This window comes from Esox lucius, chromosome 3 (assembly GCF_011004845.1).
Source record: "Esox lucius isolate fEsoLuc1 chromosome 3, fEsoLuc1.pri, whole genome shotgun sequence".
Lineage (NCBI taxonomy): Eukaryota > Metazoa > Chordata > Actinopteri > Esociformes > Esocidae > Esox > Esox lucius.
The window spans coordinates 36,105,042-36,127,507 of record NC_047571.1 but is presented as its reverse complement, the minus strand read 5'-3'; the positions used below and the strand labels follow the sequence as shown (position 1 = coordinate 36,127,507).

General features: G+C 42.1%; 2 protein-coding genes across 3 annotated transcripts in view; one reads left to right on the top strand and one right to left on the bottom strand.

Moving 5' to 3' along the window:
* myom1a (myomesin 1a (skelemin)) overlaps window positions 1–14,336 on the bottom strand; it is a 47,192-nt gene extending 32,856 nt beyond the window's left edge. Inside the window, exons 1-11 of the mRNA XM_034291598.1 lie at window positions 14,171–14,336; window positions 12,067–12,317; window positions 8,810–8,953; window positions 8,461–8,674; window positions 7,880–8,037; window positions 7,170–7,262; window positions 6,521–6,609; window positions 4,717–4,761; window positions 3,983–4,144; window positions 2,674–2,835; window positions 2,406–2,547 (exon numbers count right to left, since the gene is read on the bottom strand). Of these exons, the coding sequence (XP_034147489.1) occupies window positions 2,406–2,547; window positions 2,674–2,835; window positions 3,983–4,144; window positions 4,717–4,761; window positions 6,521–6,609; window positions 7,170–7,262; window positions 7,880–8,037; window positions 8,461–8,674; window positions 8,810–8,953; window positions 12,067–12,227 (1,370 nt within the window). The 5' untranslated portion in view covers window positions 12,228–12,317; window positions 14,171–14,336. The remainder of the gene's footprint in view (window positions 1–2,405; window positions 2,548–2,673; window positions 2,836–3,982; window positions 4,145–4,716; window positions 4,762–6,520; window positions 6,610–7,169; window positions 7,263–7,879; window positions 8,038–8,460; window positions 8,675–8,809; window positions 8,954–12,066; window positions 12,318–14,170) is intronic.
* Window positions 14,337–16,659: 2,323 nt separating this feature from the next.
* On the top strand, window positions 16,660–21,758 carry myl12.2 (myosin, light chain 12, genome duplicate 2). Of its 2 annotated transcripts, XR_004575638.1 has the most exons (5): window positions 16,660–16,814; window positions 17,968–18,170; window positions 19,289–19,450; window positions 19,799–20,613; window positions 21,035–21,758. XR_004575638.1 is itself a non-coding variant. In XM_029115952.2 (4 exons), exons 2-4 carry the CDS (start codon window positions 17,987–17,989, stop codon window positions 19,969–19,971), a joined length of 519 nt encoding a protein of 172 aa, XP_028971785.1. In that variant the 5' UTR covers window positions 16,660–16,814; window positions 17,968–17,986; the 3' UTR covers window positions 19,972–21,741. The 2 variants fall into 2 exon arrangements, 1 of the variants encoding a protein (XP_028971785.1); XM_029115952.2 differs by having other exon boundaries at window positions 19,799–21,741.
* Window positions 21,759–22,466: the final 708 nt, after the last annotated feature.

Below are 22,466 nucleotides of genomic sequence, written 5' to 3'. Positions count from 1 at the left end.
TAGTAAGCTTCCAGAAGAGCTTAAGTGCACCAGGGGTCTGGAACTCTATAAAGGGAATACATGCCATTAAACTACATCTGTTGAGATTCTCTAGCCATAGTACTGAAATAACCGAAAAATGTCCATAATGTGGTTACCAATTTAATGAATCTTTCCTATTTAGTTTTTGACATTTATACCTATGTACTTAATGTGTGTTCTAGTAGTCTATTATGGGGATATTGAAGGTTAACAGATGTTTCTGTAGGGGTTGAATGAAGGGACAAGAGGGTCCTTTAACTGCCTAGCTTACCCTTTAGATAACACAACTCTGTCATATGAGATGGCCCCAGAACAGACCCAAAAGTGTCCCTAATGGGTAAGGGGTCTATTCTACAGGAATAATTCTGTTTTCCCATAAGCTCAGAAAACCAAACCCCACTACTTGAGTTTTAGGATATAAAACAGAGAGAAATTTGGGAAAGGTCTCTTGCATTTCTGCATGCTTCTCTGCTCTTGCAAAGACCTCAAATCTCCAGAGTACTTTAAGCTTCGATACTTGTACTGTAATTGTAATACCCTCTTTATACAGCTCCGGAAAAAATAAAGAGACCACTGCACCTTTTTGTTTCCTTTCCAAAAAGTAGAAAAGGAAGGTTTTGAGTGAGGAACAGAAGGGTTAAAATTAAGAGACCACTGCAAATTGAACACTTCTGTTCCTCACTCAAAACATTATTTTTCAACTATTTTGGAAAGGAAAGAAAAAGGTGCAGTGGTCTCTTAATTTTTTCCGGAGCTGTATATTAAATTCCTTTGTTACATTAAATCTAAATAGTCAATTAATTAATCACAAACGGGTCAAAATCCAGTTCTTTCAGTATCCAACATTATAATTCAACTGGACCTAACAATAAATTAAGTATTTCCAGGTTTAAATTAACCAGAAGTGTTACTGAGAGTAAAGCAGATAGCATGGTGCCCCACCAGCTGCATGTGATGGGGCACCAGCTGCATGTGATGGGGCACCAGCTGCATGTGATGGGGCACCAGCTGCATGTGATGGGGCACCAGCTGCATGTGATGGGGCACCAGCTGCATGTGGTGGGGCACCAGCTGCATGTGGTAGGGCACCAGCTGCATGTGGTGGGGCACCAGCTGCATGTGATGGGGCACCAGCTGCATGTGGTAGGGCACCAGCTGCATGTGGTAGGGCACCAGCTGCATGTGATGGGGCACCAGCTGCATGTGATGGGGCACCAGCTGCATGTGATGGGGCACCAGCTGCATGTGGTGGGGCACCAGCTGCATGTGGTGGGGCACCAGCTGCATGTGATGGGGCACCAGCTGCATGTGGTGGGGCACCAGCTGCATGTGATGGGGCACCAGCTGCATGTGATGGGGCACCAGCTGCATGTGGTAGGGCACCAGCTGCATGTGGTAGGGCACCAGCTGCATGTGGTAGGGCACCAGCTGCATGTGGTGGGGCACCAGCTGCATGTGGTGGGGCACCAGCTGCATGTGGTGGGGCACCAGTGCGCAGACATTTGTGATGTATTTATGTTGAAACAGTTCCAAACCCTGGTTAAGATTGTTTTATTATGTGAAGTACTGTTTTATTATGTAAAGTGTTTGTCTGTCCTGAACCTCAGGCATAATGCTTTGACTGTTACGGGAGTCCTGTTTTTCCGGAGCCCAAATCTCTAACCCACTACGCTATTTAACAAGGGGTATTCAGTCACTCAGTCAGTCACTCATTCTCTCCCTCAGTCAGTCACTCACTCCCTCCGTCAGTCAGTCACTCAGTCACTCAGTCAGTAAAAGACATTCGCTCTTCTAGGTCGGGTCCGCGTAGTCCTGACTTTTTTTAATGCAGTGCCGCTTGAAGGCCCGAAGATCATGGCCATCCAATATTGGTTTTCGGCTTTGTTCCTTGGATACAGAGATTTCTCTGGATTCTCAGAATCTTTCAATTATATTATGTACTGTATATGACGAGAGCCCCAAACTGTGGTGTGGTGAACCCGTCCCCATCCTCACTTCTGACAGACACATCTTCTCTGGAATGATATTTTAATACCCAATCATGTTACTGATCTGTTGCCAATTGACATAATTAGTTGTGTGATATTCCACCAGATCTAGTTTTTTTGTATTACACAACTTTTCCAGTATTTTGTTGTCTCTGTCCTAATTATTTTTAAACGTGTTGCTTGCATCAAATTATTTTCAAGAAACAATAAAAATGTATCAGTTTCAACATTTAGTATGTAGTCTTATTTTCTATTGAATATAGGGTTTAAATGATTTGTGCATCATTGCATTCTGTTTTTATTCACATTTAACACGTCTCAACGTTTCTGGAAACAGGGTTGTAGTTTGTTTCCACAATTTCCTCAAATGTTGGCACTGACAGCAACCAGACTGACCGGTCTATGAGGTATCCCAGGATGGGGCTTTCTCCTTCCACTGCTGGCTGTTTCCATGTCACCACAACATAGTCTTTATTAGCATCATGGCAAAGCACGTCCAATGGCGCCACAGGAACACCCTCTAACTCCACCTCCTCATCTGAGACACACACATACACATGATAAATTATCTTCCGGTCATTTCATATCATACTGTATTATTGTACTCTATCATCAGATCTTATGGTATTATACTGTATTGCTGTACTGTATGATATCTCATTACCTCTGACAAAGACATAAGCGGAGTGGGTCTGGAAGCCAGACTTGGTGTTGACTCGCAGGGTGTAGAGGCCTTCATCCTCCTTATTTAGATGGACCAGGGTCAGAGTGGCCTTGTCACCACTCCAGTGGCTGTGTACCCACTTAGACTCCGACAGGGCCACGCCTACAGACACACCCCACAGAAACATCAGTATCATGGCCACGCCTACAGACACACCCACAGAAACATCAGTATCATGGCCACGCCTACAGACACACCCCACAGAAACATCAGTATCATGGCCACGCCTACAGACACACCCCACAGAAACATCAGTATCATGGCCACGCCTACAGACACACCCCACAGAAACATCAGTATCATGGCCACGCCTACAGACACACCCCACAGAAACATCAGTATTATGGCCACACCTACAGACACACCCCACAGAAACATCAGTATCATGGCCACGCCTACAGACACACCCTACAGAAACATCAGTATCATGGCCATGCCTACAGACACACCCCACAGAAACATTAGTATCATGGCCACGCCTACAGACACACCCCACAGATACATCAGTATCATGGCCACGCCTACAGACACACCCCACAGAAACATCAGTATCATGGCCACGCCTACAGACACACCCTACAGAAACATCAGTATCATGGCCATGCCTACAGACACACCCCACAGAAACATTAGTATCATGGCCACGCCTACAGACACACCCCACAGAAACATCAGTATCCGGGTCACGCCTACAGACACACCCTACATCATCAGTATCATGGCCACGCCTACAGACACACCCCACATCATCAGTATCACACCACACAACAGCATCATGTCACACAGAAACAACATTATTACATCACACAGAAACAAAGCTATCACACTGGACATGTTGGCACTGGACAACAGCATCAGCAATCACAGGATTAATGCAGCTTAGTACAAAATCGGGGGGGCATAGGAATGCGAATTGTCTGGGTGATTTATTTTGGAGTGTAAAGTGTCTCAGTAATGTAGGATAGAGTCTAAAGTGTCTGGGTGATGTAGGATGGAGTATAAAGTGTCTGGGTGATGTAGGATGGAGTCTAAAGTGTCTGGGTAATGTAGGATGGAGTGTAGTGTGGAATCTGTCTAATAACACAGTATTCAAATTTTATTTTGATTATATGAATGTATGTTTCATCTGAAGTCAAATGTGCCTACATAATGAAAACAACGGAAACATCTGTGTTAACATTCCAACTCTCTACGCACTCTGCCAACCACAGGAAACTTATTACATTACAGAATCTCTGTTTAGACCCACCATCTCTGTACCAGACAACGTCAGGCTGGTAGCGTTTAATGGTGGGGTAGACAATAACAGTGCAGCCCAGACTAAGAGTCTCTCCCTCCCTGCCAAATGCCACTTCAAATGATTCGATGATGTCCGCGTGAAAGGTCACCCCATGCTCTTCACAAAACCCATCTGAAGGAGAGAAAACAGAGTTAGGATGCTTCTCTAAACTGAGAAAACAGACAAAGAGAGATAGACTGACATTATTAGACAGAGACAGACATCCAGACAGACTGACATGATTACGCAGGGACAGACATCCAGATAGACTGACATGATTACGCAAGGACAGACATCCAGATAGACTGACATGATTACGCAGGGACAGACATCCAGATAGACTGACATGATTACGCAGGGACAGACATCCAGATAGACTGACATGATTATGCAGGGACAGACATCCGGATAGACTGACATGATTACACAGGGACAGACATCCAGACAGACTGACATGATTACGCAGGGACAGACATCCGGATAGACTGACATGATTACGCAGGGACAGACATCCAGATAGACTGACATGATTATGCAGGGACAGACATCCAGATAGACTGACATGATTACGCAGGGACCGACATCCAGACAGACTGACATGATTACGCAGGGACCAACATCCAGACAGACTGACATGATTATGCAGGGACCGACATCCAGACAGACTGACATGATTATACAAAGACATATATTCCGATTCTCACGTGGTTTAGCATCCAGAAGACCCAGCTCTTCTCCATCCTGAAACCCTGATGAAGAATAAAATGATATGCAAAGTAATATGACTAACATACAGTGGGGCAAAAAAGTATTTAGTCAGCCAACAATTGTGCAAGATCTCCCACTTAAAAAGATGAGAGAGGCCTGTAATTTTCATCATAGGTACACTTCAACTATGAGAAACAAAATGAGGGAAAGAAATCCAGAAAATCACATTGTAGGATTTTTAATGATTTTATTGGTAAATTATGGTGGAAAATAAGTATTTGGTCAATAACAAAAATGCATCTCAATACTTTGTTATATACCCTTTGTTGGCAATGACAGAGGTCAAACATTTTCTGTAAGTCTTCACAAGGTTTTCACACACTGTTGCTAGTATTTTGGCCCCTTTCCTCCATGCAGATCTCCTCTAGAGCAGTGATGTTTTGGGGCTGTTGCTGGGCAACACGGACTTTCAACTCCCTCCAAAGATTTTCTATGGGGTTGAGATCTGGTGACTGGCTAGGCCTCTCCAGGACCTTGAAATGCTTCTTATGAAGCCACTCCTTCGTTGCCCAGGCGGTGTGTTTGGGATCATTGTCATGCTGAAAGATCTAGCCACGTTTAATCTTCAATGCCCTTGCTGATGGAAGGTTTTCACTCAAAATCTCACGATACATGGCCCCATACATTCTTTCCTTTACACGGATAAGTCGTCCTGGTCCCTTTGCAGAAAAACAGCCCCAAAGCATGATGTTTCCACCCTCATGCTTCACAGTAGGTATGGTGTTCTTTGGATGCAACTCAGCATTCTTTCTCCTCTAAACACGAAGAGTTGAGTTTTTACCAAAAAGTTCTATTTTGGTTTCATCTGACCATATGACATACTACCAATCCTCTTCTGGACCATCCAAATGCTCTCTAGCAAACCTCAGACGGGCTTGGACATGTACTGGCTTAAGCAGGGGGACACGTCTGGCACTGCAGAATTTGAGTCCCTGGCGGCATAGTGTGTTACTGATGGTAGCCTTTGTTACTTTGGTCCCAGCTCTCTGCAGGTCATTCACTAGGTCCCACCGTGTCTGGGATTTTTGCTCACCATTCTTGTGATCATTTTGACCCCACAGGGTGAGATCTTGCGTGGACCCCCTGATCGAGGGAGATTATCCGTGGTCTTGTATGTCTTCCATTTTCTTATAATTGCTCCCACAGTTGATTTCTTCACACCAAGCTGCTTACCTATTGCAGATTCAGTCTTCCCAGCCTGGTGCAGGTCTACAATTTTGTTTCTGGGGTCCTTTAACAGCTCTTTGGTCTTGGCTATAGTGGAGTTTGGAGTGTGACTGTTTGAGGTTGTGGACAGGTGTCTTTTATACTGATACCAAGTTAATACAGGTGCCATTAATACAGGTAACGAGTGGAGGACAGAGGAGCCTCTTAAAGAAGAAGTTAGTCTGTGAGAGCCAGAAGACTTGCTTGTTTGTAGGTGACCAAATACAGATTTTACCAAGGAATCTACCAATACATTCATAAAAAAAATCCTACAATGTGATCTTCTTGATTGATTTTTCTCATTTTGTCTCTCATAGTTGAAGTGTACCTATGATGAAAATGACAGGCCTCTCTCATCTTTTTAAGTGGGAGAACTTGCACAATTGGTGGCTGCCTAAATACTTTTTTACCCCACTGTATATACATGTTTAAATCAGTGGAGCTGAATCATCAGTAAGATGACGAGGAGAGGACAGGATGGGAGAGGAAGATCACGGTCAGGTGAGGGTAAGGGCAAAGGTCAGGGTAACCTACTCTTGATGACCACAGTAGCAATGCACGATCTCTCTCCCTTGATGTTAAGAGACGACGCACGATACTGAGCCGTGTCGAGGAAGTCACAGCTACGAAGAACAGATAAAAACATGGACATTATTCACATACAGAACATGGACATTATTCACATACAGAACATGGACATTATTCACATACAGAACATGGACATTATTTACATACAGAACATGGACATTATTCACATACAGAACATGGACATTATTCACATACAGAACATGGACATTATTCACATACAGAACATGGACATTATTCACATACAGAACATGGACATTATTTACATACAGAACATGGACATTATTCACATACAGAACATGGACATTATTCACATACAGAACATGGACATTATTCACATACAGAACATGGACATTATTCACATGAAGATGATGGACATTATTCACATACAGATGATGGACATTATTCACATACAGAACATGGACATTATTCACATACAGAACATGGACATTATTCACATACAGAACATGGACATTATTCACATACAGAACATGGACATTATTCACATACAGAACATGGACATTATTCACATGAAGATGATGGACATTATTCACATACAGAACATGGACATTATTCACATACAGAACATGGAACTTACTTCTTGATCTCCAGGGAGTGCATGTTGTAGTTGCTCTCTACTGTGTACTTGTCAGGATGGGTCTTTGCATCGATCAACACATTGTTCTTATACCTTAGATAGGGAGGGAGGGATGGAGGGGGGAGGAAGGGATGGAGGGATCAAGGTTGATCAGGTGGGAGGGAGGGAGGAAGGGGGAGAGAACATATTATAGTTGTCATCATACATGCATTTTTGCAATATATTAGACTCATGGCCTGGTCTTACCATGTGTTGTTTGAGACTCATGGCCTGGTCTTACCATGTGTGTTTGAGACTCATGACCTGGTCTTACCATGTATGTTTGAGACTCATGACCTGGTCTTACCATGTGTTGTTTGAGACTCATGGCCTGGTCTTACCATGTGTGTTTGAGACTCATGACCTGGTCTTACCATGTGTGTTTGAGACTCATGACCTGGTCTTACCATGTATGTTTGAGACTCATGACCTGGTCTTACCATGTATGTTTGAGACTCATGACCTGGTCTTACCATGTGTGTTTGAGACTCATGGCCTGGTCTTACCATGTGTGTTTGAGACTCATGACCTGGTCTTACCATGTATGTTTGAGACTCATGGCCTGGTCTTACCATGTGTGTTTGAGACTCATGGCCTGGTCTTACCATGTGTGTTTGAGACTCATGGCCTGGTCTTACCATGTGTGTTTGAGACTCATGGCCTGGTCTTACCATGCAACACGTGGTTTGGGCCATCCGGCCACAGTGCAGTGCAACTTGACAGTCTTGCCCTCCCAGACCGTTTGACCCCGTGGACGAACGATGAACTCCGGAGGATGAGTTAGATTATCACTGTTCTGCTTCTTACGAAGCTCTACTCTTTCTTCAATCTAGGGATCAACAGTGTGGAATCTGAGCATTAACAATTACAATAGGAATGTACGTTTCATTGGAAGTGAATGTGTCTAAATAATGAGAACAACAGAAACATCTCTGTTTAGATTATCTCTCTGTAGGTTGTGCTCTAATGACCATAGGAATTTTTATGATGGCCATATGGCATGGGGGTTACTGTCTTGGAAACCTGATCTTTGCTATGTATAGGCTAGCTGGCAACCAACATTACAGTGAGAAGATAGAATGTTCATCGAAGGACATCTGTGCTGCAATTTCCAATAAACATGAGCAAACCTCTCCCTCGATTTGATACAGGTTCTACATTATTTGACCACTATACGAAACCGCCGATTTCTAACAACAGGGATGGTCATATTGAGATAGATAGATTAGATAGATAGATTGATAGTACTGACCTTCTTGCTGAGCTGCATGCGTTCAGCTGACTCCCTAATGTTCTTCTTCCGGCTCTTCTTCTCCACGGTAACCATCTCCATTGAGCTGGTCTCCATTGAGCTTGTCTCCATTGAGCTGGTTGCCCGGGAGAACAGGTTTCTCATGGCAACTTGGCCCACACCCTCTTCTTTTACTTCCTCCTGGACCTCCACTAAGCCCCGGGAAAACTCATGGCTGAAGCCACAACAACAGACACACTGTTCAAACTAATGGCTGATGACAACAACAACAGATACACTGTTCAAACTCATGGCTGAATACAACAACAGACACATTGTTCAAACTCATGTCACAGTGTTAGTTGTCCACCTGGTCCTGAAGACAGGAACAACGTATCCGATGAGCTCATTGGTGTCAGGGTCCATGGCCAGGTACTTTTTGACTCGAGGCGGCAGCAGCTTGCTTGGTATGAACTCTGAACCTTTCTCTAATTGGACAAAACTCTGCTGCACTCTGACCCGGGGGGAAGAGACAGCGAGAGAGAGTATGAAAAGGACATGTGGAACAGAGAAAGAGAGAGTCAGGGATTTAGGTAGGCAGAGATAGAGTTAGATAGATAAAGAGGCAGAGCCATAGAGAGTCAGAGAAAGAGAGTCAGTGCTTTACAACTTGTGTTAGGTAGTGTAATACAGCATCCTATGGATTTGGATTCAGATATACAGTCTGGTCTGGAAACAACTGGACACTGACACAAGTTCTGTTATTTTGGCTGTTTATCAAGTTACTGGTACTGTTTACAGTTACATAATGAATATTGGCTTAAAGTGCTGTCTCATCTTTAATTTGAGGGTATTCACATCCAGTTTGGAGGAAGGGTTTAGGAATTACAGCTCTTTAATATGTAGCCCCTTCTTTTTCAAGTGACCAAAAGTAATTGGACAATTGACTCAAAAGCTGTTTCATGGACAGGTGTGGGCCATCAATAAAGCAAGTAAAAGGTCTGGAGATCTGAGACCTTTCACCTGGTGGGAGGGATGGAAACCGGCCATCCTTAGGCTGCAAAAGAAAATCCATCAGAGGAACATGGGGAGTGGCCAGATCAAGGTTGGTACATTCTGATAAAAAAAGAACGCACTGGTGAACTCTGGAACACAAAAATGCTTGGACGTCCATGGAAGACAACAGTGGTAGATGATTATAGGATCCTTTCTATGGTAAAGTAAAACCCCTTCACAACATCCAGCCCAGTGAAGAACACTCTCCAGAAGGTAGGCATATCATTATCTAAGTCTACTATGAAGCGAACACTTCACGAGACCAAATAGAGGGTTCAGCACAAGGTGCAAACCATTCATAAGCCTCAAGAATAGAAGGGCCAGATTAGACTTGGCCAAAAAACATCTAAAAATGCCAGCCCAGTTCTAGAACAGCATTCTTTAAACAAATGAAACTAAGATCAACCTGTACCAGAATGATGGGAAGAAAAAAGTATAGAAGTCTTGGAACAGCTCATGATCCGAAAAATATCACATCATCTGTAAAACACGGCGGAGGGAGTGTGATGGCATGGCCATGCATGGCTTCCAATGGCTCTGGGTCACAAGTGTTTAGTGATGTGACAGAAGCAGCTGGATGAATTCTGAAGTGTATGGGGATATATTGTCTGCTCAGATTCAGCCAAATTCAGCACAGTTGATTGGATGGCGCTTCACTTTACAGATGGACAAAAAACGTACTGCAAAAGCTACCCAGGAGTTTTTTTAAGGCAAAGAAGTGGAATATTCTGCAATGGTCAAGGCAATCACCTGATCTCAACCCAATCGAGCATGCATTTCACTTGCTGAAGACAAAACTTAAGGCAGAAAGACCCACGAACAAACAACAACTGAAGACAGCTGAAGCAAAAACCTGGCAAAGCATCACAACACAGGAAACCCAGCGTTTAATGATGTCCATGTGTTCCAGACTTCAAGCAGTCATTGCCTGCAAAGGATTCTTGACAAAGTATTAAAAATGACAATTTTATTTATGATTCTGTTAATTTGTCCAATTACATTTGAGCCCCTGAAATAAAGGGACTGTGTATGAACAAGGATGCAATTCCTAAACACTTCATAAAATATATTTTTGTTCAACTCCTTGAATTAAGGCTGAAAGTCTGCACTTCATTTTCATCTCGGTTGTTCCATTTCAAATCCATTGTGGTGGCGTACAGAGCCAAAATTGTCAGTGTCCAAATATTTCCAGACCTACTGTAACTGTAGGAGCTACAGGTTCCTAATGACCATTCAGATAGAGGAGGAACAGGGTCCCACTGACTATTCAGATACAGGAGGAACAGGGTCCCACTGACCTTTCAGATTCAGGAGGCCAGCCAATCCCACAGTGTGACATAAGACTGTTAAAAACTCCAGCCATTCCCACAGTGTGACAGACTGTTTAAAGGTCCAGTCAATCCCACAGTTTGACAAACTGTTTAAAGGTCCAGCCAATCCCACAGTTTGACAGACTGTTTAAAGGTCCAGTCAATCCCACAGGGTCACATTAACAGTGGCATTAATACAGTAATGGAGACTGTCCCTATAGTGAGAGTTGTCCACTGCTCAGAAACCTGTATGACAGATACAGCCCAGTTCTCTCCATTAATATCTCTGGCTTCCAGTTTGCACAACATCAAATTTACTTATCATCCTGAACCTTTAGCCAACTGTAAATATATTCTCAGCATACTTTAACTAAAATAACAGTAAAACAATGTCTCCAACACGAAGCCTTCAGCTTACAACATCCCTCCAATATAAAGCTTTCATTCTACAACAACTCTTATATACAACACAATCATAAAGGTTATTAATAATTTCACAACACTATCATAAAGGTTATTAGTCACTCCACAACACTGTCATAAAGGTTATTAGTCACTCCACAACACAATCATAAAGGTTATTAGTCATTTCACAACACTAACACTAATCCTAGACTAGGTTTACTGTGAAACTGTCCCTAATACTGTTACAGTCACTCTATAACATTTAGACTGTTACCCTCACTCCATTACACTGACTGTTACAGTCCCTCCACCACGCAAAGACTGTTACAGTCCCTCCACGACGCAAAGACTGTTACAGTCCCTCCACCACGCAAAGACTGTTACAGTCCCTCCACCACGCAAAGACTGTTACAGTCCCTCCACCACGCAAAGACTGTTACAGTCACTCCACTACGCAAAGACTGTTACAGTCACTCCCCAACATAGACAGCTACAGTATATTCATAAATACTTTTACAGTCACTTCACCACATTAAGACTGTTACAAAGATGCTGTTACAGTCACTCCACAACCCTGAGACTGTTAGTTACTCCACCACATACAAACTGTTACAAAGATACTGTTACAGTCACTCCACCACACTAAGACTGTTAAAGACATAGTTACTGTTACAGTCACTCCACTGCTTCAGCAAGTATAGTAGTTAATAATATTCATAAATGATAGATTATCAAAGAGAGAATAGGAGCAGTAGAGTTGCTCTTTTGTCTCGACTACCATAGATTAGGACACATCTTGAGTTCTCCTCTCTACCCTCCTTTCCATTAACCACTCCTCTCATCCACCTGTTCTTACCCGGTGGTGGTGATGGCGTGGCTGCTTTTGTGTGCAGCGTATGAATGCTGGCTAACACAGGAGCGAGAGCTGTGATGGCTGATGCTCTCATAGTGGCTTCGCTGCTTCTGGCTGCTCTTCTTCTTACTGTAATGCTGCTTTACATCGACCGATCCAGACATCTTGACTGGCTGAAGCTCCTGGGCTCTCGATTCAGACTGGAGGCTCCTCGCCCCACCACACTACGTCCTTATTCTCTTTTATAACCACCTCTACAGTAAATAAAGTACGTTAATGAATCTTATTATGGTTAACATGGAATCATGTTTTAGTCAGAGTTTACTTCGGCTTAGTTGAACATTTTAGTAAAATATGTCAGCTCTGGATTAAATAGTATGAATACTAAATATGATTATAATTAGACACAGGCCACTATTTTGAAATATTTAGAACTAAAGGTTAGGAGGGTAAAACTAATCATTATAAGTTAGTGCTTCAGTGTGTTAGATTTGAAAAGCTGTTAGATCAATCTTGTGGTCATAGAATCATGTCTTTAACATACAGCTAAAAAATTAAGAGACCACTCTTAATTTTTCTTAAATCAGCATCTCTACATGTATGGCAGCCATTCCATTCCAGTGTCTGTTAAATTCCAACAGAGGCATTTTACTTAATTAGGTACTGATTATGTGATTACCTGAACCAAATCTAATTTAACAAGGAAAACAACTTTTTTGGTTATTTTGACCAGTTGTTATTTTCTACAAATAAATACTCTAAATGACAATATTCTTATTTGGAATTTGGGAGTAATGTTGTCAGTAGTTTATGGAATATAACAAACATTTTCATTTTACTTAAACTAAATAATTTCAGTGGTCTCTTAATTTTTTCCAGAGCTGTATTTCATCTAACTAGCTCTGAAAAGGTAGTGTTGAGTATAGTATTCTACTTAAGTGTTACAGTGTTCTTCAACACTTCAATACTGAGATCAGATATTAAAGCTTTACTGTATTCTCAACCTGAGACTAGTTATTAAAGTGTTACTGTATTCTCTATCTGAAATCCGATATTAAAGTGTTACTTTGTTCTCTATCTGAGGGCAGGTACTAAAACATTAGTTTTCTAGAGCAGAGTTTGAGCAGTGGATAGACAGTAGGTAGGTTTGTTCTTGGCAAGGTCTATACTCTGGCAGTAGGTCTGTGTTCCTGGGTAGGTCTATGCTCTGGGCAGTCGGTCTGTGTTCCTGGGTAGGTCTATACTCTGGGCAGTAGGTCTTCCTGGGAAGGTCTATACTCTGGGCAACCGGTCTATGTTCCTCTGTAAGTCTATGCTCCGGGCAGTAGGTCTGTTCCTATGTGGGTCTGTGTTCCTGTGTAGGTCTACAATCTGGCTAGGTCTGTGTTCCCGGGTAGGTCTATGCTCTATGCAATAAGTATGTGATCCTGGGTAGATCTGTGTTCCTGGGTAGGTCTATGCTCTGTGCAATAAGTATGTGATCCTGGGTAGGTCTGTGTTCCTGGATAGGTCTATGCTCTGTGCAGTAAGTATGTGATCCTGGGTTAGGTCTGTGTTCCTAGCAAGAGGTATTTGTTCTCGTGTCATGTCACATATTATTGTGGGCAGAGTTGACCCAGTCATGTGTAAGACATGACATAGGGTAAGCAACAGGCACTACTGCCTCGTTTCCTCTGGTACCAAACACTGGTGTAACACTGGTGTAACACTTGTGTAACACTGGTGTAACACTGGTTCAATTGTAACATTAGTTAATCATGCAACTGTTGAGCCAGTCATGTGTAGGTTACATGTATGAAGATGTTCACCCAGACATCTAGTAAGTATGAAAGAGGTTAACATGAATCCACTAAGAGGTTAGTTAGTTCATCAAATAAAGAATATACAGCCAAAGACAGACTAGTACAGATTAAATCAGTAAATGTATATTTATACGTGCCTAGGTTAAAGATAAATATAAATGATGGATATGCAGGCCTAGATTAATAAAGACATTAATAGCCTTGACATCGGGCTACTATTATCCATTTTTAAAGTGTATCCACATAAATATTTGTATTCCATCAAACTGTACAAAAACATTATAATTAAATAACTTGCCACTCACCAAAACTCAAAACCGTTAAGTTGTTGAAAAGTGACAGAAAAGGGTTGCAAACTCCAAACGTATCCAAAACAGGTCCTAAAGCAGGCAGAGCAGTGCAGGAAGCAGAGGGAACAGAACAAGCAGCAGCCACGGGTCAAAAATAATGTCTGCCACTCGGCAGAATGCTGAAGACACTGTCAGGTCCTTTTAAGGGACCACCATGGGGAGGTAAATATAGCCCGGGGGAGCGGGGGTAGGTAAATATAGGGAGAGAGGGAGTCAGGGAAGTAGAGTCTCAATTCCTTCTACTGTGGTAGCATACAGTTTGAGTGACAGATGGCAGTTGGTCATTGGATCGTGCGATTGATGATCGGATAGTCATTTTGGCAGTGATTGAGTCAGTCAGTTAACTAACCCAGGCATGCAGTACATGTATGTCCTTAATCAGAGCACGCTTATTCTAGAAACCAGTAAAATGCCACTCTGGTCCTGGTCCCACGGAACACAGAATGCTAAATCCTCAGGTCCAAAAATATATAGAAGGGACTGTGCGTGTGCGTATTTACATTCATGAGAGAGTGGGCGACAGAGAGAAACGGAGAGATTGAGTGAGAGACGGAGAGAAGTATCTGGCCGCAGCAGGGTCACTCTCAAGCACGTGCGGAGTGTGCAACTAGAAACTTTTGAGACAGGACATAAAAAGAGAGGGGAGCTCATAGCACAGTTAGGACAGGCAGATGCCTGTTATAACAGCAGGGTTCGGGTAAAATCGGGGTAAATAGGACAACTGCTGCTCTGTTAATTGTTAAAATGACAGAAACACAGACATTATCAGTTGGGGTTGTAAAGTCGTACATGTCGTCCCAATAAAAATTGTAATTGCAATTGCACATGACACTATAACTGGTCAAAATATATAAATGTTTTACTATTTCACTTGTGTGAATGAAATAATAACCAACAGAATATTTCATATTAAAAAAAATAGTCAAACATCACAATCAGATGTAACATAATATTTCCTACCATAATCCTTTCCACTGTTTAATGAATATGTCGGTGCCACCAAGTGGTGAAACCAAACATGTACACATGTTCACGTTGCTCCGTAATTAACGCGAATGTCTTAAGTAGTGCATATAATAACATTTTTGTAACAGGCCAACCCATACAAAACCCTTTGTAAAATTATTACACGCTATAATTATAGAATTGGTTGCCAAAATGCGGATAATCTTAACCTTCGTGTTGACCAGTGTGCTGCTATAAACATTACCGTAAACATTGTTAGTGGAATCGTTTTGCCTTCAAAATAGAAGTTCGCATTGAAACGGGTAAATTATTAAAAGAGTCAGTTTAGGTCAGGGCTATTCAAATCCGATCCTCGGGGGCCGAAACATTTCTGTCTTTATCCTCTACTAACAACATGGAACTGATTCATACCTGAGATGCCAGGTGAAGGCAAATCAACTAGAAGGTAGAACCAAAAACTAGAAGTGTTTAGGCGCTCCAGGACCAGATTTGAATAGCCCTGGTGTTGGTGATCAGCAGAGGAGTAACAGATTACAAAAAGAAAACTGTAACTGTAATCCATTACATTACCAGCTTGGCCCTTTTAGAGGGAAAGACAATGATACCACCACTAACAAAATGCAATGTGGCATGATAGTCCAGAGGTTTTAGAACAGATGCTGTAGCATGCAGATATATTATATAACCATATTTTAGCATTGACATAAAATGGCTTACACAAAGCTGTTTCTAAAAAATAAATCGATTTTGTTGTTCAGTTTTGTTCACCAACTCAGTAATGTGGGTTTTTAAAGGCAGGTTATCAAACAAAATTCCAAGGTTTTTGTACAAATGAAAATTTTATATGACAAACAATACTGTCATATAGTGTTCATATAGTATATTATCCAAACTATATGAAAAATGTTTCAAGACTATTGAAGTACTTCATGATAATAGGGATGAGATGACAAGACTATTGAAGTACTTCATGATAATAGGGATGAGATGACAAGACTATTGAAGTACTTCATGATAATAGGGATGAGATGACAAGACTATCAATCAATAATATTTATAAAGCCCTTTTTACATCAGCAGTTGTCACAAAGTGCTTTTACAAAACACCCAGCCTTAAACCACGAGGAGCAAACAACAGTAGTATTGAATTTCAGTGGCTAGGAAAGGATTCCCATAGACCTTATTAGGGAGTTTATCTACAACATTGGCCCCTTGCTCTTACCAAGACAACAGGGCAGTTGGTTCCTCCTTAGTGAGGAGGAACCTCCAGATACTGAAAGGCTAGTGTTCAAGTTTTGTATATTTATTGTAAAAAATTGTTTTTGCATTTGAAATCTATTCTCTTTTTCTGTGTTACCTAGGCCATGAATGCCATAATTACGTTTGTTACGTTCTGCATTAGTTTGACTTTTATTTTGAAAGCGAAAAGCCGACTCTTTCCAAATTTGCTCAAGATAATTTTGTTCATAGCACACAGGTGTCGGACTCCGAACTGATGGAATATTCCAGCCCTTCTGTCCGGTCCAGCTCGTTCAGTGATTGGACGGGATTTAGAAGAAAACAATTCACGGTCTGGCACGGGACGGACTACATCGCCCTGTTTTTTCCACGAAATAAACCGTTTTCTTAAAAGGTATGGCTTTATCGTCATTACATTTCAGCGGTGTTTAACAGGTTTCATGTGTTTTTGTCAGTCGCATTCTAGTGTTTGGTCTTCTACTTCCGATCTGTATAGTAACATATATGATTCCTGTGGCTATAATACGCTATATCATAATCATTTATTTAAGCACAATCTACCGTTATAAAATCCGCCACTTATAAGCAAATAGCTTTGCTTATAACGTAATTGATTATATCATTGATTGTTGTGACATGCAACATCATGGGTGTGTAGCATACCCTTTAGGTTATTTAATTAGGCAATAAGACACGAGGGGGTGTGGTATATGGTCAGTGTATCACGGCTAAGATCTGTTCATAGGCACGAAGCCTTGCGGAGTCCCTGGAAACGGAGCTTAGCCGTGTTATATTGTCAATATAACACAAACCCCTGAGTTGCCATTTTGCGATTAGAAACTGGTTGCCAACACAATTAGAGCAGTAAGAAAAGCTTTGATGTCATGACCATATGGTCTCATTACCACGGCTATCAGCCAATCAGCATTCAGTATTGAAAGCAACCAGTTTGTAACTACAAATAAGTTTGCTTAGGCAGCCTATATTTTAGGCAGAGGATGTGCTGTACTTCGGGACAACCCACAGAGTACCTGGACAGTAGGTGATGCCATATCGCTGTTCTCATTGGGTTACTAACCCAATTATGGTGTTATGTCATATGGGAGCAGTTTGGGACACAGAACATAGCCCCACTGCACTTAGACCCAGTGCACATAGCCCCACTGCACTTAGACCCAGTGCACATAGCCCCACTGCACTTAGACCCAGTGCACATAGCCCCACTGCACTTAGACCCAGTGCACATAGCCCCACTGCACTTAGACCCAGTGCACATAGCCCCACTGCACTTAGACCCAGTGCACATAGCCCCACTGCACTTAGACCCAGTGCACATAGCCCCACTGCACTTAGACCCAGTGCACATAGCCCCACTGCACTTAGACCCACTGTACTTGTTCGTGGTAGCTATACTGGCAATATTCCACAAACCAACACGCTGTCGATGACCACTTGGTGGTTTCTTTGCCCCCATCCAGACCCGCATCATGCCTATCTAGCTAAGATGCAGATGACCGCTAACATATAGGTTTTCCACTGTCTGTCAGGCTCCACCCAACCATCATTATGTCCAGTAAGCGGGCCAAGGGCAAGACTACCAAGAAACGACCCCAGAGGGCAACGTCCAACGTGTTTGCCATGTTCGACCAATCCCAGATACAGGAGTTTAAAGAAGCCTTTAACATGATTGACCAGAACCGAGACGGTTTCATCGACAAAGAGGACCTCCACGACATGTTAGCGTCACTAGGTAACCCCTGACCTCTACCATAACGTAACCCCAATACCTGCCTTTATCTCTAAACCCATATCCCGTGACCCTTACTCTAAAATTATCCTACGCCCAAACCTCATTAGCAAATCTTTTGTGCAGGGACGGTTTAATGTTCAGATTTGGAAATTCATTGGAGGTCTGGACATTTTCTTCTTTTGCCTGAAGAAGACAGTTATTAAACCATTTGTGTTCCCTGAAGGAGGGATTTACAAGTCCTGGTGTCATTTATAAATGGTTTTAAATGTAAACTGATATAGAGGGCAATACCCTGAAATGAAACTAATATGGAGGGCAATACCCTGAAATGAAACTAATATGGAGGGCAATACCCTGAAATGAAACTAATATGGAGGGCAATACCATGAAATTAAACTAATATGGAGGGCAATACCATGAAATTAAACTAATATGGAGGGCAATATCCTGAAATGAAACTAATATGGAGGGCAATACCATGAATGAAACTAATATGGAGGGCAATACCCTGAAATGAAACTAATATGGAGGGCAATACCCTGAAATGAAACTAATATGGAGGGCAATACCATGAAATTAAACTAATATGGAGGGCAATACCATGAAATTAAACTAATATGGAGGGCAATATCCTGAAATGAAACTAATATGGAGGGCAATACCATGAATGAAACTAATATGGAGGGCAATACCATGAAATTAAACTAATATGGAGGGCAATACCATGAAATTAAACTAATATGGAGGGCAATATCCTGAAATGAAACTAATATGGAGGGCAATACCATGAAATTAAACTAATATGGAGGGCAATACCATGAAATTAAACTAATATGGAGGGCAATACCATGAAATTAAACTAATATGTAAGGCAATAACCCTGAAATGTATCTAAAATGGAGGGCAATACCCTGAAATTAATCTGATTTAGAGGACAATTCTTTGAAATTAAAACAATATAGAGGTCAATAAACTGCATTTAAAGCTGACAGTCTTCACTTTAATAGTCACTATAATTTAAAATCCAAAGTTCTGGAAGAAAGAGCTGAAAAAATTCCATTTGTCCTTAAACCTCAGGAGTTCACTGTAACAGCCTTATGTGTCACTGGTCTGTCCAGGAAAGAACCCAAGCGATGAGTACTTGGAGGCCATGATGAATGAGGCTCCTGGTCCCATCAACTTCACCATGTTCCTCACCATGTTTGGAGAGAAGCTGAACGGTACCGACCCAGAAGATGTCATCCGCAATGCCTTCGCCTGCTTTGATGAGGAGGGTACTGGTAGGTTAACTGCCAACACAGCCAGTCAAAGGGCATGTTGTAGAAATAAGGAGTCCCATGGTAGGTTTAGACATAACGCTGGCCTCTAAACACAAATATGTCATAGTGGGTGTAAACAAGATGTCAGAGCAGGGCAACAGACAGACTAATGGATTTAGGGGTTAGGTCAGTAACATGGTTGCAGCCTGTTCCTGGGGACTATGAAGAATGATGCAATACCTTGACTGGTACTATTAAATCAATATGGAAAATATTCCATAAATATCTTTACTATGCAATATGTTTAAATATATCCACTATGCAATATGGTTGATAAATATCAATATGTAATGTCGAATCCCTCTGCAGGTGTGATTCACGAAGACTACTTGCGCGAGCTGCTTACTACCATGGGAGATCGCTTCACGGATGAGGACGTGGATGAGCTGTTCAGAGAGGCTCCCATCGATAAGACGGGAAACTTCAGCTACGTCCAGTTTACACGAATCCTAAAGCATGGGGCTAAAGAGAAGGATGATTAGACCTTCACCCCTGGTCAACTCCAGGCAGGGCCATGTCTGTCCTTGTATTGAATAATTAATTATGGTCTTTGCTTGGTTGAGAACTTCCCTAAACCTGGTTGTCTAGGGTCTCAGTTTTTGCTAGTGTTACGGACGTGCAATTTTCTAATGGATGTTCATATGCAATTTCAACCTGTTGAAGCCACAGCTGTGCTATTTTCAAGTTGTTGTGCAAGACTTGGTAATTTACCTGCCTCATAGCAGCTTGCTTGTTCTCAGACAGAAGCGGGTGGAAATATTCAAACTGTGTCCCTAAAACATCTGATCCAAGGTGCCAGTTCACACCACTGGTTCAGATATTTGCCCAGCCCAAATCTGTTTTTAGCAGAAACACTGTTGTTTAGGGTATGAAAGTTGAAACAGGAAGGTGTCTCCATTACCAGTCCTAACCCAGGGGTCACTCAGTTACAGGAAGGCATCTCCATTACCAGTCCTAACCCAGGGGTCAGTCACAGGAAGGGGTCTCCATTAACAGTCCTAACCCAGGGGTCACTCAGTTACAAGAAGGCATCTCCATTACCAGTCCTAACCCAGGAGTCACTCAGTTACAGGAAGGCATCTCCATTACCAGTCCTAACCCAGGGGTCACTCAGTTACAGGAAGGTGTCTCCATTACCAGTCCTAACCCAGGGGTCACTCAGTTACAGGAAGGCGTCTCCATTACCAGTCCTAACCCAGGGGTCACTCAGTTACAGGAAGGCGTCTCCATTACCAGTCCTAACCCAGGGGTCACTCAGTTACAGGAAGGCATCTCCATTACCAGTCCTAACCCAGGAGTCACTCAGTTACAGGAAGGCATCTCCATTACCAGTCCTAACCCAGGGGTCACTCAGTTACAGGAAGGCGTCTCCATTACCAGTCCTAACCCAGGGGTCACTCTGTTACAGGAAGGCATCTCCATTACCAGTCCTAACCCAGGAGTCACTCAGTTACAGGAAGGCATCTCCATTACCAGTCCTAGGGTTAGGGTTAGGGTTAGGGTTAACCCAGGGGCCTAACCCAGGGGTCACTCAGTTACAGGAAGGCGTCTCCATTACCAGTCCTAACCCAGGGGTCACTCAGTTACAGGAAGGCATCTCCATTACCAGTCCTAACCCAGGGGTCACTCAGTTACAGGAAGGCGTCTCCATTACCAGTCCTAACCCAGGGGTCACTCAGTTACAGGAAGGCATCTCCATTACCAGTCCTAATCCAGGAGTCACTCAGTTACAGGAAGGCATCTCCATTACCAGTCCTAACCCAGGGGTCACTCAGTTACAGGAAGGCGTCTCCATTACCAGTCCTAACCCAGGGGTCACTCTGTTACAGGAAGGCATCTCCATTCTCCATTACCAGTCCTAACCCAGGGGTCACTCAGAGCCACTCTGCTCACAGAACTTCTATAATACTTCTAGACAATTCAAAATGCTGAGTCATGTTATCAACCAGCTGTGGGCACCATCCATCCATGTCTGTTAACTCCAGGTTGTTTCCTTATCAGCCCTATTGTTTTCTCTGGTCAGAGACAATCTGAAACCTGGCCGGGTGATGGGCCAACACTGTGTACAGCCAGCCAATGATACCCCATACAGACATTAGACACAGATTAAAGACTTTGTACAGCCTGCCAACGATACCCCATACAGACATTAGACACAGATTAAAGGAAGAATAGAAATGCACCAACATAATACTGTTAGTAAATGAAGAGTCAATCATGTGGCAATCACAGTTATGATTCTGTCAATAAAGTTACTGTTATGATTGTTATAATTACTTTAGTTATGATTCTATCATAATTTAGTTATGATGGTTAAAATTACTTTAGTTATGATTATGTCATTTAATTTTCTTATAATTCTGTCATAATTAATTTTGTTATACATAATTAATGATACTAATATGAAAATAATCCACCTTACTCTAATATCCTCCATGTGTGTCAAAAAGAAGTGGAGATTATGCTGGTGAGTCGCCTATTTAGAAGTTAATTAAATCAACGTTTGAACGATTAACAATGTCAACATGAAACCAGGGTGGCAAGTCGTTCTAACTTCCAATTGAATCCTATGCAGTATGAAATAAAAGTAACTGTTACAGCAAGATAACTTCTAAATAGGAGACTCACCACCATAATCTCATCACTCCTTGGGACACAAATGGATAATATTATCATGTTAGTAAATACACATAAATAGGGTTACATACAGAAACAGTCAAAAGTTCAGACAAACTTACCCATTCAAGTGAAAGTGGTACTGGTATATGTGTGTGTGTGTGTGTGTGTGTGTGTGTGTGTGTATACATATACATTATTGAGCATTTAAACAAGGAACACAGACTGAGACCATTGTCTGTTTTACAGCTGGGCCCTGCTTATACATGTTTACACACAGTTTAGGTACAATTATTAAAAAAACAAACAGACAAAACATGATGCTCTCAGACAGCAAAAACACAGCGCTATATATACACTG